The 17610-nt window shown below is 44.3% G+C and overlaps 1 protein-coding gene across 1 annotated transcript in view; it reads right to left on the reverse strand.

Annotated features, from left to right (window-relative positions):
- Positions 1-17610, reverse strand: part of Dnah3 (dynein axonemal heavy chain 3) — a 170663-nt gene that overhangs the window by 2023 nt on the left and 151030 nt on the right. The window contains exons 54-60 of the mRNA XM_036190626.1: positions 16252-16496; positions 13815-13931; positions 8716-8870; positions 6651-6818; positions 5113-5255; positions 2543-2747; positions 916-1053 (exon numbers count right to left, since the gene is read on the reverse strand). Of these exons, the coding sequence (XP_036046519.1) occupies positions 916-1053; positions 2543-2747; positions 5113-5255; positions 6651-6818; positions 8716-8870; positions 13815-13931; positions 16252-16496 (1171 nt within the window). The remainder of the gene's footprint in view (positions 1-915; positions 1054-2542; positions 2748-5112; positions 5256-6650; positions 6819-8715; positions 8871-13814; positions 13932-16251; positions 16497-17610) is intronic.

Consider the following 17610-nt stretch of genomic DNA (forward strand, 5'->3'; position numbering starts at 1 on the left):
ATCATTATTCTAAATCTTTTTTTGTTGTGACTGGAATGGTTTTTCCATTTATAAGGACCATCCAAAGACATCAGCATTTTTCCAAGTAAAGATGCAGGATGGGGTAGAGGGAATATTTTCAATTTCCTGCCATGGTGTTTGTAGTGGGTAGCTGTTCCAGCTTTGACCAGGAAGTACTACCCTCACTAAGGCTTCCAGTAACTGTCACGCCTATGAGGTGAGGCCAAGACAGAAGCCCTTAAGACCCAAGATCTGGATATGCCGGCTCTCTTGGTTCCTGGATCCTGGATGCTGGATGTAGACTGAGCAGGGTTCTCCAGAGAACACCGCTGTGCTGCACTATACCTTTCCCGGACCCTGTAACCTATCCCTTCACTTGTAAGTTACCCCACAAAATAAACCTCCCTTTTAACTACATAGAGTTGCCTTAATACTTCCACCAATAGATGGTGACCGAATTTTCCCTTGGAAAGATGAATTTTTTAAATGTGTATTTATTATTGTGGGGTGTGTGTGTGTGTGTGTGTGTGTGTGTGTGTGTGTGTGTGTGTGTAATGTGTACGAATGTGAATATCAAAGGCCAACTTTGCAGAATTGCTTTTCTCCTGTTACATTCATTTGGTCTCCAGGGATCAAACTCAAGTTACCAGGTCTGCATGCAAGCCCCTTTGTCTGCTGAGCCATCTCACTGGCACCAAATTCCTTTTTCTGTGTACAGGAACAAAGGTGTGGGAGGGCTGTGATTGTGTCAAAAATGGCTCTGGAGCCACTGGAAGCCCTGCTAGCTTCTTTCCTTGTTCCACTTCAGAAGCCTTGGTCCCACCACACAACCAAGTGTCTGCAGGTAGAAGGGAATGAGCAAAACCATTTTCTTAGGCTGATCCCCTGAGCTGTGCCAGTTCACAAGATCCCTACCTCAAATTCAAATCCGATGTGGTCAATGGGGATGGTGTATTTCCTGGCATAATTCTGAGACACTCCCGTCAAGAAAGACTGTGTAAAGTAGAATCCAGAGATCCAAAAGACCACAGGGGGCCCTTTCATGATCCATTCCTATAGAGCCATAGAAATAAAAATTGAGAATCTACAATACATCAATAATAGGTTAAATCAAGGTGAGCATGGGACTAGAGAGATGGCTCAGTGGTGAAGAGCACTTGATGCCCCTGCATAGGACCAGAGCTTAATTCCTAACACCCATGTCAGGTAGCTCACAACCATCTTCGGGTGTCCAGTTCCATCTTCAGGTACCTGCACACACATGGGCATAACAGACACACACACACACACACACACACACACACACACACACACACGTAATAAATCCTTTTTCCCCTTTTCTTTTTTTCTTTCTTTTTCTTCTTTTCTTTCTTCTTCAAGATAAGGTTTCTCTGTGTAGCTCTGGCTGACCTGAAACTCACTCTGTAGACCAGGCTAGCCTTGAACTCAGAAATCCACATGCCTCTGCCTCCCAAATATGGGAATTAAACCATGTGCCACCTCTGCTGGCAACATTTTATGTGTATGGGGTTTTTGACTGTGTGTATATCTATCTGTGTCCCACACATACATGACTGGTGCTTGAAGAGGCTGGAGAAGGTGTCAGATTCCCTGGCGCTGGAGTAACTGACTATTGTGAGCCACTATGTGGGTGCTAAGCATTGAATCTGAATCACCTGGAAGAGCAACTGGTGTTCTTAACCGCTGAGCCATCGCTCCAGCCCAATAAAATACATCTTAAAAGAACTAAGAGGAGTATGGAAATCACACACACACACACACACACACACACACACACACACACACCAATATTCTTTGCTTTTTCATTTCTTGAAGCAGAGTCCTCTTGGCTTGCACTTCCTACTTTTGAAATGAAGGTACAAAAGACGTCTCTCCACTCTAAGCACAGGTGCCAAGCTGATAGTGGAAACACAGCAGGGAGTGGTCACAGCTGGGCAATACATGTTTCCTCTGTACTGAGCAAAAGCTGCCATCCTCAGCAAAAGGGGCCCTACAGTGATGCTGATGCTGGTCCATTGCTCAGGTCTTCTATGTCTTGCAGGACAAACATCTAGATGTATTCCCCTACCCCAAATCTGGGCTTTTTAGTTTGTTTTTCTTTAGTTTTCTCATATTAGAGGTTGAATTTAGACCTCAAAAATGCTAAGCAAGTGCCCTACCATAGAGCTAAAGCCCAGCCCCTGTGTGTAAAACCCCAATGTCTATGTGTCAGCTCAAAAAATTTCACATTACTAGACAGTCTTAATAAGTATATCCATTGGCCAGTTATGCTCCATAGGCCTCCAGCTTATAACATTTTTTCTAGTTTTTACTCCTACATCTATAGATTAATATCTCCAAGGACTCCAAAAAGTCTCTCCCTCCCCACTGACCCAGGTCTAGAAAGGCCATTCCCAAATACCTAACCCAGGGTGCTACACAGCTGCCAGCCCTCCTCCCCAACTTCTATTCTGCTATCTCTGAATGTCATCTCCACCTGAGTGAGCACACCAGGTATCCAATCACCCAGACTCCCAGGTACCTGGAAGAAGGCCAGGCGGGCCAATAGGTCAGCCACGTAGCCCCCTAGTGGCTTCAGTGATGGGTAGGATTTCGCTGCCCACATGGCTGGCACTTTACCCACAAGCATACTACTGAAGACTTCCTCCAGCTCTGAGGACATTAGGACTTGCCCTTTGATGGCACGGCCAAGATCAATGAGGCTTCTGCGAACTACTTTAGTCAGTCTGCAAGGATAAAGGAGCAGGTTGAGCCTGGCTTTGCAGGGGTCCCTTCTGCCCAAGTACACCAAATGTGTTCCTTTTATCTTTTTCCCCTTTCAGAGTCAATGATTAAGAGGAAAATTCAATCACCCATAACATTGCCACCTAAAAATAACATTCATGTATATCTTTCTTGTTTTCTTTAGAAATCGTATTTTTAATGAAGTCATTCATTATATCATGTTTTTTGGAATCTGTCTTTCTTTCTTAGCACATTATGAAATCTTTCCAATTCAATGAGCCTATCAAGTTCTGGAATTGCAGGCATGTACCACTACAACACAGTTCTAAATTGTCCTGTTGCTGTTTTGTGTGTATCTGATGCATGCACTTGTGAGTACATGTGTAGAAGCCAGAGGTGGACTTTGGGTGTCTTTTTCTATCACTCTCTACCTTATATTTTTCAGACAGGGTCTCTCACTAAACCTGGACTTATTGATTGCCTAGACTACCTGTTTACCTGTTCATTGAGCACAGGAATTCTCTGCTTCCCTGTGCTGGTATTACAGCTGTCTATTACCAGGCCCAGCTTCTGTGGGTACTGAGAATCCAAACATGGGTCTCCATACTGTAATAAAAAGCACTTTACCACTGAGCTATCTCCCCAGCCCCCAAATTATTCTTTTTTTGTTTGTTTTGTTTTTGTTTTTTTCTGTAACAGCCCTGGCTGTCCTAGAATTCACTTCGTAGACCAGGCGGACCTCAAACTTACAGAGACCTGCCTGCCTCTGCCCCCCAGCTGCTGGGATTAAAGGTGTGTCACCATGCCCAGCTAAATTATCCTTTTCAACAATACAGCATTCTATTTTATTCAACTATTTCCCTACGTTGATATATTATTTTTAAGCTGGGCATGAGGGCACACATCTTTAATCCATGAGCTCTGGAGGCAGAGGCAGGCGTATCTCTGTGAGCTCAAAGCCAGCCTGGTCTACAGAGTGAGTTCCAGGCAACCAGAGCTACATAGTGAGATACTGTAGAAAGGAAGAAAGAACAAAGAAGGAAGGAGAGAGAGAGAGAGAGAGAGAGAGAGAGAGAGAGAGAGAGGAGGGGAGGGGAGGGGGGGGGAGGGGAAGGAAAAGGAAGGGAAGGGAAGGGAGAAAGAAAGATTATTTGTAGGTTATCATTTATAAACAACATTGCTAGAAAAGTTCATTTATATCTGCTTTTGTGTGAATTTCTAATTACTTACTTTGTAATAGGTTTCTGATAAAAGAATACCTATAGTTTAGGACTTTTAATCCACATTGCCAGAGTTGTTCTTTTCACAGACTGTGAGGTGTATACCTGAGAAAGGGCAGCTGAAGAGCAACCTGCCAGTAAGCAAGACCACCTGCCTCTTTCCGCCTCTTTCTGCCTCTTTCCGCCCTCTCCATTCTGAGGCCTGGCTCAGCCCAGAGGAGTTCAGATGAGTGTAAAACAAAACAAAACAAAACAAAACAAAAAAAACCTGCCACCAGGGCTTGTAGAATCTCAACCCAATGGGGAAGAGGATGAGCAAGTGCAGACTTCCATAGCGGGAGGAATTCAAGATTCAGATCAGATGCATGTGCTTGCTGAGGAGGTAAAACTGTTGCCTGAGGGAGGGACTGTATCACAGATCTCTACTGCACCAAAAAGACATAACTACCGTTTTCCTATTGTCTTGTGCTATTCTGTTCTTGCAACTACAACCTCTGTTAAGTCCAAGGTTTTAATACCTAAAGAATGCTTGCCCCAGAAGACACAAGTCACAGACCCCTAAATCAGAAGCTGAACTGTCACCTAACCATTTTTGGACTTCCCCTGCCACTGGATAGATACATGGAAACAGGTAGTGGGGGAGGATGCTGGGATCCTACTGAAGATGGGGATTTGTTATTGCCTGTTCTCTGCTATGAGAACAGCCACTGATGGATGCCAGTGAAGATCCTGGCAACCATCAAGGAATGGCCCCAGTGGTCTGAGGGGAGACTGAAACGTGAAAGGGAAGACACTAGAGCTGGTGTCTGGATCAATGAGGACTTGGTGCATCTTGCTGAGTTTTCTCATCTGTAAAGTAGTAGGAATGAATAATGTCACTAGAGGCTCATTCAAAATAGCTCTGATAACTTCTTCTGCTATTAGCTATGCTTGGTATTGAACTTGATAGAATTATGGGAATGAGGAGAGAGAAGTAGGAGTAATTTAATATGTGGCCAACACATGCTGCAGTCACTCTATTTCATAGCTCTCCCCTCCGGCAGGACAAACAGCTTTCTCTGAACAGCAATATCTTATCAAGTGTCCTTTTTAGTTACTATCCCATAGACTCCAACTTTCAAGATCCAAGAAAGATCATTAGGCCCACCTGTTGAATCTGATGAGTTCCTGCCTTAGGACGGTATTCATAGACTCCTCATAGACCACAGGGTACAACTTCATTACCTCCTCCAGGTTAAAGTCATTGGGAAGCTTGGACAGTATATCCTGGGCCAGCTCTTCAACCACTTCCTGTAAGTACAGATAAGAGAGACAAGAGAGAGGGAATGAGGTAATGCCAGCAGGCAGGGGGCTTTATTTGGGGCCACTTGGTGTAAGCATTGGCCCTTCCTGGGAACTCTTCCACAGAAGCCAATTCTGCCTTTGAGGGGAAGGAGGGCACCCATCAACTCACCATCCTTGAAGAGGACATCACTCCTTTGTCCAGAATGTGAAAAGAATGAGTAATAATGACAGCCCTGTCCTTGCAACTGTGGCCAGACAAGGCATCCTTCATCAGTTAGGTAGCCTCAGGGCAGCATAGAACACCGGCCCTATCATCAAGGTCACCCCCAGTGAGAATCCCCCACAGCTCTCATAGTTGGGAGCTCTTTCTCAATGCCAGTGACACTTGGGAAGGTAGTAGGTCAATCTTTACTATTGAGCAAGACAAGCCTGTGGCACTGGGATTAGCCAAGTAGGGAAGGGGACAAACCCAGTGGACCAAAGAGGACAGACAGTGAATATGGCAGAGCCAAATAGCTCCCCTACTCAATGGGGCTGGTTGACTGAAAATTACTTCCTTTCCTACCCCTTTATTAGGACACCAACCAGGCTGGTGACCATACCAATTACCACTTAGAGTAAATGAACCCAATCATCAAGGTTCAAACTTGACAGGTGTTGGATGTGAGCAGCTCAGAAGGATCAGAGAGAGAGAGAGAGAGAGAGAGAGAGAGAGAGACACAGAGAGACAGAGAGACAGAGAGATGGAGACAGAGACAGAGAGGAGACACATTTCTGAGTCTGGCTCACCCATTGGCTGGTCACTTCTTTCAAGACTCACTTGAGAGAAGGTTTTTTGGGTTTTTGGTGGTGGTGGTGGTTTTTGGTTTTTGGTTGTTTTGGTCACTTATACACCGAATAGTATAGTCTTGAACAGTGCTTCACAAAGTCTGCACTGGGACCTCTAGAAGAACTGTGGTTGTCTCCAGAGCACAGAATAAACAAAGATCAGTTACATGGTGGGAAAATGACTCTTCTCAAGTTTTGATGTCTTTCTCTTTCCATTCCTTTCAACCAGAAGGCCTCGTATTGGTGCTAATTTGACAATTCTCTAACCCTCACAGATCCCTCCCTCCCTTTAACAAGAAGCCAGCAAGGCCTCAGCGCTAGGACTTTGCCTAGCAATATCACTCAGGAAGAACTTAAAACATAGGGAGTATATGATATAGAAAAGTTCATTTTTTTTTTTTTTTACAGCAATAACTGGCATTTTGGAACCTGCTTCTTTTGTGTTCTGTGTTTGAGGACCTGGCAGTAGGACCAAAGGGCCTTACCCCAGAGATATATGCCAGGCCTCCATGTTCCTGCCTTCCTGGTTGCCACCCACGGTCTCAAAGGCCCACTAGATGGAAGCCTGGTTACCTGAGGGGACTTTCCACTCCCTCCTGACTGTCTTGGGAGGGTCAACAGCACTCCTTGGAAGAGTTGGTTCGTTTCCTGGTTGTCCTTGGTGATGTCAGCATTCTCATGGAGGCCGAATACTTCAGGGTGTGCTATGATGGGAAGGGTCCTGAGATACTCAATGTAGGTCTGGAAAGGAAATCTTCAGTTGATATCAGTGTAGGGCCCCTGGGGTCCTGCAGGCAATTCAGCGTGGCTAAAGCCATCTCAGAAAGAAATCTCATTGTGTTAGTAGAGCAGCTCTGCCTCCACTTCCTAGCCAGGACAGTGAGTAAACCCCAGGCTATTCCTTGGACTGCTTTCTGGAGTGTATCGGAGCAAGTAGGCTTAGCATTTTCCTTCTCTCCTTTGGCCTTCTCTCTGTTCCTAAGTAACTGACTTTAGAATGACGTAGATCTGAGTCTGGGTCCTAGTTCAATTGCAAACTAACTGTAACCTGGAGCCAGTCACCTAAAATCCCAGTTCTGTTATCTGTAAATGGGGAGACAGACGAACTCATAAAGAAGGCTCATAGCGGGAAGAGTAGGGTGTTTCGCAGGGTTCTTGTTTTTCATATTTCCTTTTATTTCCTTATCTAGCTGTTCTGCCCTTTCTCATTAGCCATGTTTTAAAATATTTATTTATTTATTGTGTATACAATGTTCTGCCTGCATGTATCCCAACAGGCCAGGAGAGGGCACCAGATCTCATTACAGATGGTTGGGAGCTACCACATGGTTGCTGGGAATTGAACTCAGGGACTTCTGGAAGAACAGCCAGTGCTTTTAACTGCAGAGCCATCTCTCCAGCCCCAAGCCATTTTTTTTTTTTAAAGATAGGGTCTTAATATGTGGCCCAAGTAGGCTTCATATCCAAAGTCCTGCTTTAGCTCACTAAGGGCTGGGGCTACGACTTTGTACCACTATGTCCAGCTTCTGTGTTGTCACCTTTTTTCTTTGGCATCATGTTTTACCTTATTTTGTTTTCTTCTTTTTGTTAGTATAATATTTTTTACTGATTTGGAAATCTCACATAATGCACCCCATCTCCCTTACCTCCCATTCATCCCAGGTCTAGCCCCCCCCCACCCTTTTAGCCTCCCCCCCCCAAAATAAAAGATTTAAAAACATGTTCAACTTGTATTGTCCACATAGTCACTAGAGCATGGTCAAGCTCCCAGTGGCCAACCCACCAAAGAAAAGTGAGTCCCTCCCCACCCGCACCCCCAACAATTGTGGAGAGCTACACCCAGCATCCCTGTCACAATTTTTGATTCAAGAGTTCCTGTCTAGACTGCTACTCTTTCTCAGGGATGAGATGGGGGAAGGGGTTGTCACAGAAGCCTTCCATATCTCCTTCTTAACTGCTGCAGTTACCTTTTGAACCATTATTTGAGTTGCATTTATCAACCTGTTCACTACTAAGCCTTTGTGTGTGTGTGTGTGTGTGTGTGTGTGTGTGTGTGTGTGTGTGTGTAAAACATATGTGCATGTGTGTGTGAGTGCAGACATATATGTGTCATGGAGTACATGTGGAGGTCAGATGACAACCTTGGGTGTTGGTCCTCAACTTTCACCCTCTTTGAGTCAGAGTCTCTTGTTCTTCATCACTGTGTACATCAGGCTAGCTAGCACACAGGCTTCCAGGGATATTCCTATCTCTGCCTCCATCCTGCCATATGTGTGCTGGGATTGTAGGTATTTGTACACCTTGGTATGTAGATTCTGGATGATCCAAACTCTGATCCTTACACTTTCGTGTCAAGCACTTTATCCACTGAGCATCTTCCTCCCCACAACCCTTCATCTTAACTACCCCTTTCTCACCCCACCCACTACCCCAGATAGAATCCAAATCTTAAAGACCCTATCTGCCCCCAAATACCCAGCATTCATCAAACAATGTCATCTCTCTTGAAGGCTCCATGGAATAGGAGGAACAGATTATGGACCCAAATAAGGAAGTGGAAGGCTGAGTAGCTGGGCTTTCCTTGGAAATACTGTAGCCCCTAGCTTCAGTCTGAGAGCAAAGGTAGGGTATCCTTTACCTGGTAAGCGCCATGGGGAGGGATGTAATAAGTCTCTCCAGGAGCAACGTAGTAGGGCTCCGTTTCAATTTCCTTACAGTAGAATATGGACAGGAGGGACAGCAGGAGACGCCTATCTTTGTCATCTGTCACTCTGCCTCCGTAATTACATTCCCCTGGGGACAACAGACAGCAGAAGGAGCTGAGCACTGGGAAGGTTGTCATGAACGTGTGCATTAGCATCGGTTTCTTCTACCTGAGAAGCCCTGTTGGAGCTCAGGTGGTCCAAGAACACAGGGTTGCTGACCCCATACTCAGCATAGTTGGAAAGGCTGTGTATCATGGTGGTTATCAAAAATAATACATAGCTGGGTGGTGGTGGTGCACGCCTGTAATCCTAGCACTCAGGAGGCAGAGGCAGAGGCAGTCAGATCTCTGTGAGTTTGAGGCCAGCCTGGTCTACAAAGTGAGTTCCAGGACAGCCTCCAAAGCTAGAGAGAACCAAAAAAAAACCAAACAAACAAAACAAAAAAACAAAACAAAACAAAAACAAAACAACAACAACAAAAAAAAACATGTTCCCCATATCAAGAATTAAGAAAGAGAGTTTAATATGGAAGACACTGATAGAATCATCAAAAATTCTACCAAAGGTAGCAACTCCTGTTAAGGAATCTTCCAGACAGTTTTTCCCCCTAAATATGTAAATGTGTACATATGAAATGTGATTTATGCTCAAGACTTTGGAATGAGAGAGTCATGTGTTCATTCTGGTACTTAGTAGCTTTTTCTGAGGTCAGAAGTAGTGTTAACTGCAGGACGACATTTAGAAAGCTGTGAATAAGATGAGAAGGCCCTTAGAAACACAGACTGTAAAAAGATGTTATCTTCTACACATACTCTTGGGAGGTATAACTTTCTCAACTCTAAGCCACCTTCTCCTCACCAGCACTATTCTATGGGACCTGGATTTCTGTACTCAGATCTCTAAAAAAAAGAATTAGATAATTCACCAAAGATGGTGGTGCACACCTTTAATCCACACTCAGGAGGCAGAAGCAGGTGGATCTCTGAGTTCAAGGCCAGCCTGGTCTACATTATGAATTCCAGGACAACTAGAGCTGCACAGAGAGACTGTATCTCAAAAAAAAATAATGTACATACAAGGGTACCCAGAAAGGTGGACTTATTTCCAAGTTCAGCCATTTCAAGAAAGGGAAACTATAAACAAGTTGAAGGGGAAGGTAAGCCTCCTAAGTTGGAAGAGCCTCAGTGCCTAGGAGGTGGATCCCAGACAGGTAGTTAAAGGCATAGAAACTCATACTGAGTAAGGTAAGCCCTACAAGAGCAGCTTCACTGGCCATCTGGATTTCTTAGACTTTCTATGAATGTCCCCAGGCCTTCAGCAAAGTTCAGTTGGAACACAGTCCAGGCAGTTCCAGCTATAAGGAGCTTTATATCAAACCTCAAACTACATATAGTATTAAAAAGAATGAGATAGTGGTCTTTGAGCCAGGTAAGGTGACACGTGTTTTTCACTTTGGAGGCTAAGGCAGGAAAAATCACAAGTTCAATGTCGGCCTGTATTGCCTAGCAAGATCCAGTCTCATTACAAACAACCCACTTCTCTCCAGCAAATAAATAAAAATAGCATCCTCCTGTTCCTGTGCTCAGTGTTGGATATACCTGTAATCATGGCACCAGGTCCTATCAAAAGTCTTCATCAGTGCATTTTCCTGCTTGGGATACACTTACAGGCTCTGGGTTTTACATCGACTAAGGCATGACCAGTTCTTTATAGCTACATTTTTTTTTCTGGTAACAAGTACACAGACTCCTAGAAGGGCTAGCATGTACCCCAGTCCTCCTCTAAATTCCTTATTGTTCTTTCTACAGAGCTTACCAAGTTAAGAGTAGATGACTTCAAGCCATCTCACTTAACTTCTCTGGAGATGAAACCTATGTCTTTAGCTAATATGGGTGGCAAATTCCAATGCTCACTCATATCTGGTGCCTGGTGGTTATTCTTTCTTCCATCCATGTCCATAGGAAAGGCTACCTGCTTCTGGGCTCCTTGGAGTTGGGTAGAGTAGGATGATAAGTTCTTGAGCCTTAATTGCTAGTGTGACCACACAAGCATATGTATCAAGATGACAGCAAAATCGCTGGTAAAGCCTTTACTGCTTGTGTACCCGATACATAAGTTTAACAGCAGAGACCTCTGTTGATGTGCATAGGAGTGAACAAGAAGTAGACCTTTGATGTAATTCACCCTTGAGATTCGGGGTCAGTTTCCCTAGCCCATTGGAAAGGGCTGTCCCCCAAGTTAGCAGGCACAGTGAAGGCAGGTTAATTTATGACCCCAGACGGTGTTCTACCAAGACCATCTTCCAGGACAATTCTGCACTCATTCTATGGGTGAGGTGCCCTGGGATAGCCTTCCATGCAAAGCCCACTTCTCTGAAGTTCTTTTTTTTTTTTTTTTTTTTTTTTAATTTGAAATAAAGTTTCTCTGTGCAACAGCCCTAGTTGTCCTGGAACTCACTCTGTAGACCAGGCTGGCCTCAAAATCACAGAGATCCACTGGCCTCTGCCTGCCGAGTGCTGGAATTAAAGGCTTGTGCCACTACCACCCAGATGAAGAAGTTCTTTTACCAAACCAAGACCCACTGTTTTGTCTTAGGGGCACTGAGTTAAAGTCAAGGTAGCATTGTATTACTGACCCACTCTAATGGAAGGGTTCTCAAGCTTTGCACTAACATGTTGGACTGGACAGTTCTGTGTTGTGTTGGACATTATAGAATGTTTAGCAACATCCCTGGCCTCTAGTCATTAGATGTGAGTAGCATTTCCCTCTTCATTGTGAAAAAACAAAACACCTTCAGATATTGCTAAATATCCAAGGAGGTATGGCAGAAATGCCCAGAGTTCAGTATTACTACTCCAAGCCTTGGTCTCCTTCATTGTACAATGTGGTTACTAACCTGGAGATTTCTGTTGGTGTGTCTGGAGCATGAGCAAAAAGGCTGTATTAGTTCTTGGTGAGAGGATCTGGATGTGTGTGATCTTGAAGATACCACAGTCTTTCTATGTGTAGACCTTTGGCCATGTTATATCAGTTAATGCAGCTCATTCTATTTTCTCTCCTGTCCCTAGGATTATATCGTGTATTCTTTGAGGGCAGCAAGCAAATTTATACTTCTGAATTCTTCCATATTGTGAACTAGTATATATTGGGTGAGCAGGGTAAAAATCACCGAGGAATTGCTTTGATCCAAACAGCTTATGCCATTCCCACTTCAAGATCCTATGTTTGAAATATTCTTCTTCCTTCTCTGCCTCCTCTTCCTCCTTCCATTTGTAAATCTCCTACTGAACTCTCACGCCCAACTCTTCTTAAAACTTTTAGAAGTTTTCCAGGATTGTCTGCCCCTGCTCCAAGATGTAATCATAGCATTGGCTTTCTGTTTTAGAGATGCTTCTCTTTCCTACCATTTTTAAAGAATTCTTACTTTATGTGCATGGATGTTCTGCCTGCATGTATGTCTATGCACCATTCGTGTGAAGTGCTTGAGGAGGCCAGAAGAAGCTAACGGATCCCTGGAACTGGAGTTACAGACAGGTGTTAGCCACCATGTGAGTGCTGGGAATCAAACCCAGGTCCTGTGGAGGCAAGGGTCTCTGCAAGCATCAAATGATCGATGTGAGGTAAGGGGGAAGTGAGCTGGTGTTCATTCAAACTTCTGGAATCTGACACCAAGCCAGATTATTTTAGACATATTTAAGTCCATTACAATTTTGGAAGCAAGTTTCCTGGCCACAATTATCCATATCCCATCTGCACAATAATGCTTCAGGTATGAAAACACTTGCAAAGTCCATGTGACCTCTACCATGAAGATGGATCCTATAGCTTAAGGGCATAAGATCTGGTCTGGTCCCTGACAGAGATAGCATAGAGGTCACCAGGCTATAAAATACACGTGACATCTCCCCTATTGCCTGAGAAACAAAGTTAAAGATAAAGGTCTAGGGAGGGAGAGTCTGGGATAAACATTTTGATGGATCTGGTTGAAGCTTCGCTCTACAGATAGCAAAGGTCACCAGGTCATTAACAATATCCCCTCCCAGCCTTCTGGTAGAAAACAGGTATACATTTCCGTTGAAAAGACAACCCTGGGGATTGGGAATTTAGCTCAGTGGTAGAGCACTTGAGGCCCAGGGTTCGGTCCTCAGCTCTGGAAAAAAAACCAAAAACCAACCCTGTGTGATTAACATTCCTGATTTCTCACATGCTTATCTTGAGCACTTGTGCCCTCTACAGTGCTGAGAAAGAGCAGCACTTATTCAGCCCCTCTCTCTTTTACATGTGCATGTATGTGCATACATATGTGGAGGTTAGAGGTCAACCTCAAATATCATGCTTGCTCAGGCACTGTCCACCTTGTTTTGAGATGATATCTCTTATTGGTCTGGTATTTGCCATTTACACTAGGCTGCTGGCTAGCAAACTCTAGCCATCTATCTGTCTGTCTTTGCCTCTCTGGCCTTGGGATTACAAGCACATGCCAAAGCACCAAACTTTTTATGTGTGTTCTGGGTTTGTTTTGTTTTGTTTTGTTTGTTTTTTTCAAGACAGGGTTTCTCTGTGTAGCTTTGTGCTTTTCCTGGAACTCACTCTGTAGCCCAGGCTGGCCTGGAACTCACAGAGATCCTCCTGCTTCTGTCTCCTGAGTGCTGGGATTACAGGCGTGCGCCACCACCGCCCGGCTCTGGGTCTTTTTATGTGTGAACTCAGGTCTTCTTGTGTAGTAAGCACTTGACAGGCCATGCTATCTCTTCAGCCCATAAATGTTTCTATTAGTGTACTTAATGCTGTATTGTAATTTATTTATTTACATTTTCTACCATCTTAGACTGAGCCACCTGACCATGGAAGCCTGTATCTTAATTACTGTTTTATTTTTTACCATATCCAACATGATAACAAGCATCAGCAAAAGATGAGTATTTTTTGAATGAATGAGGGAGGGGGTGACTAAGGAAGGAAGGAGCTGAAGAGCAAGAGTGTGGAAAATGGTACCAGACGATTAGGGCAACAAAGCTCTGTCCATAAATACCTGTCAGGTAGGTCAGAGCTTCAAAGGGCACCTCCTTGTAATCATTGAGAAACATCTGGATCTGCCGCATGCTAATCCTCAGGTCAGATTCATTGAATTCATAGGGGATGTTCCAACCTGCAAAAGGCAGAGAATTACAGGTTCAGGCGCCGAGAGCTCTTAATCCCCACTCAGAGACTGAGCATGGAAGGTAAGCATCATTGTAGATCAAGGATCTCTTCCAGCCCTGTGAGCATCCAGCACCCAGCCAACCATTTGCCTTGATTTATTGCCAATATGTCAGCCTTTCTGCCTGGGAAAACATCCGTTCTAGAATCAGTTTCCTTATGGATTTCCCCATTTGTGAAGGAGGATGTTAACATCCTGGGATCTGTGAGACAGGATTTACTCAGCCTGCCTGGAAGACTGTGGTAAAGCATGGGCTCAAAAACAAAACAAAACAAAACAAAACAAAACAAAAAACAAAACCAAACAAACAAACAAACAAAAAAAACCCACAAAACATGTACAGCAGAGCTGAGAGAGCAGGGGCTATGTGGACAGCAAGTGGAGCTGGTCTGAAGGTGTCTTCCTGCACTCATGAAGAACCGCATGGGCAGTCTTACAGAAACTGCCACTCAACTGGGGTTAATGATTTCACAGAGCAATTCTTTTCAATTAAAAAAAAAATTATGTCATTTGCATGAGTGTTTTGCCTGCATATATGTCTGTGTACCATGTGTGTGCCTGGTGCCTGCAGAGGTCCGAATTCTAGAGGCATTGGATCCCCTGGAATTGAAGTTACAGATTTGTGATCCATCGTGAGGGTGCTAGGAGTCAAATCTGGGTCCTATTCAAGAGGAACAAACGCTATCAAACATTGAACCATCTTTCCAGCCCCTTGCAAAGAAAATTTAATTCCCTTCTAAACAATCAAATTCCAATTAAGAATGTAACTTAATAAAACTCATATGCTGAAAAAAGCACAATGGGATTGTTGGTTTTGAGACAAATCATTGTATAGATTTCTGGATCTAGTGTGAGGAGGAGGATGAGGTGGAAGAGGGAAGATAGAGTGGAAGGAGGAGGATGGTATGGGGGGGGATATGGGTAGAAGTGGGAGGGGTTTGATGAGGTCAGAGGGGGAGGGGTGAAAGAGGGAGGCTAGGGATGGGAGGGGGAGGATGGGTTGGAGAAGATGATGCTGCCCCCTCCTTTCCACCCTCCAACGACAGTCACAGCCTGTGAAGCTACCTGGGGTTGGAGGAAGAGAATCACCAAGAGGATTCAGAGGAGTTGGTGGGGCAGTTGGGGAAGGGAACAAACAAGAACAAAGCATGAGACATGTATGTGGAGATGCCATAATGAAACCCATTAATTACTGGGTATACCATCTTCAGAAATTACTTTCTTAAAAAAGAAGGAAAGGAGAACCAGAAAGAACTACCACAAGGACAGTTTCTGCTAGGAGTCCCCACCAGTGGTCCTTCCAAACCTGTTAACCAGATCAAAAGCAGCCCATAGGTGAGACAGGTCATCCACCATGGAAGATACGATAAGAGCAATCTGATAGCTTCCTAACAAGGGTATTTAGTTACTCACTAGTTACTTTCCATTGATAAATAAATGCACTAAGATTTTTTAAAGTACAGACAAGTGCCCAGGTGTATTTCTGTCTTTCATAATTATGCACATGTAAAGAAAGTTAACCCAAATGCTGGAGGTTCCTTGGTGACAACTCTGGAGAATGGTGATCATGCCTAAAATGAATATGTTCCACTTGTTATCCACTTCACTGGGTGGAGGTCCCCTAATTCTGGAATCTCACTTTTGCGTGTGTTCATGTGTGTGCATACATGTAGAGGCAAGAGGTCAACATGGGATGGTGATCATGCCTAAAATGAATATGTTCCACTCGTTATCCACTTCACTGGGTGGAGGTCCCCTAATTCTGGAATCTCACTTTTGCGTGTGTTCATGTGTGTGCATACATGTAGAGGCAAGAGGTCAACATGGGATGTTATTCCTCAGATGCCATCTACCTTATTTTTTTGAGATAAAAACCTGGAGCTCCCTAGGCTGGCTGTCCGGCAAGCCCAGATCATGCACTTCATCTCCCCACCACTGAGATTACAGATTACAGATGCATGCTACCAGGCCAGCTGTTTGTGTGGATGCTGGGATGGCACTCAGGTCCTGTGATCCCATCTCCAAGTACCACTCTTTCCCCATCCCCACTCCCCACACTGACTCAGTTATAAGGCTGCCAGATTTAGAGAGGAAAAAAAGGATAGTAAGTGAACATTGAATCTCAGGCAAGTAACAATTCATACTTAGCATAAATATTTGGTAAGTCATTCCTAGAACATGTGGATTATCTTTCTGGCCACGCCATCTCAGCGCAAACCTGAGATTCTACCTGTGGTCCCTCCCAGGTCACCTGGAGATGCTGTCTCACCTAGGGCTCCATAGTTCCTCCTCTCTTGGACAATAGCGTGGAAGAAGCAAAGTCCAAACAACAGTTTTTGCCACATAACTGGCTTTGTACAGCTTTGGAAGAACACCGGGTCTGAGATTGGGTCATTGAGGTAGGAACGAAGAAGGTTGGCCCTGAGCCCTTTTGGGGGCTCGTTGGTCATTTTGATCCCATTCTGGAGAATGCTGACAGGAAACTTCTCTGATGGATAGCTAGTTAGCCATAGTCTGGAAATACAAAAGACCCAGCTGTTCAGAGCGATGCAGTAAGTTATACTGATAAATAATAACAAAAATAATAGCTACCACTATTAACCATTATCATAAATTACAATGATCACAAATTATCACAAATATTTTAGACTTGGTAGGCTTACATAATGCCTGCTCAAATAAACTAGACATAAATAATAAATGAATATTTATGAGTGTTTTCAATAAAACTTTATGTATGGACAACAAAACTTGATTTTCATATAATTTCCATGTGTCATAAAATATTAATTTTTTAGGGTTTTTTTAGATATTTAAATATTAGATGGTAAGCCATATCAGAAATGCAACAGGCTTGATCTAGCTCACAAGCCAACCTTATTCCCTGGCCTGGAACAATTTGAAAGTGAGTTGAAAGCCTGTCTGGTTCTACTCTTCAGTCTATGAACGAACTGCTACTTCCATTTGACGAAAACTGTAAAGGCCAGAGATACAGATTAGAGGAGTAAGCAAGGGCGTTAGTCAGCAAGTAATTATTTGGAGAACAGTCTTGCTATGTCTTATCTGGTGACTGAGCATGGGCCCCAGGACCCAGGCATAGCCGTGACTTGCCTAATGCTATGCAGGTAACATGCTCTGGGCTGTTGCTTCTGAGTGGAGGCTTATAGGCCAATGTGATTGCTAGAGGAGTTGGTCTTATGACAGGACCCTGCATCTGTGTCTGAGACTATGGGTCCCCAGGACCTCAGTGCAGAACTAAGGCATTTGTGCCAGGAAGAGATGGTGGGCATCCTAAGAGGTGACCTTGAGCCTGGGTTGGCTATAGAAGGACACCAGGCTCTGTGGTCCTAGGGTGGGCCTCACACGCCCACAGGAAAGCACTCTGCTATCTAGGTGGGCTGGACAGCAGGGGCATGCACAGAGAGTCTTCCAGTGTGTGAGGCAGAGAAGACCAACAACAGTGTAAACATGACTGAAGACTGTTCATGCTGAGTGTAAAACTTCTGCCTCGAGACCTGTGTCAGTTCTGCCAAGCCTGACTCCACAGACAAGCCCATCTGAGTCACTACTCACAGCCTTGTGTCTCTGTGCTGAACCCATCACTGAGGACAGGTCTTCCTGGGTGTCC

Source organism: Onychomys torridus, chromosome 1 (assembly GCF_903995425.1).
Source record: "Onychomys torridus chromosome 1, mOncTor1.1, whole genome shotgun sequence".
Classification (NCBI taxonomy): Eukaryota; Metazoa; Chordata; class Mammalia; order Rodentia; family Cricetidae; genus Onychomys; species Onychomys torridus.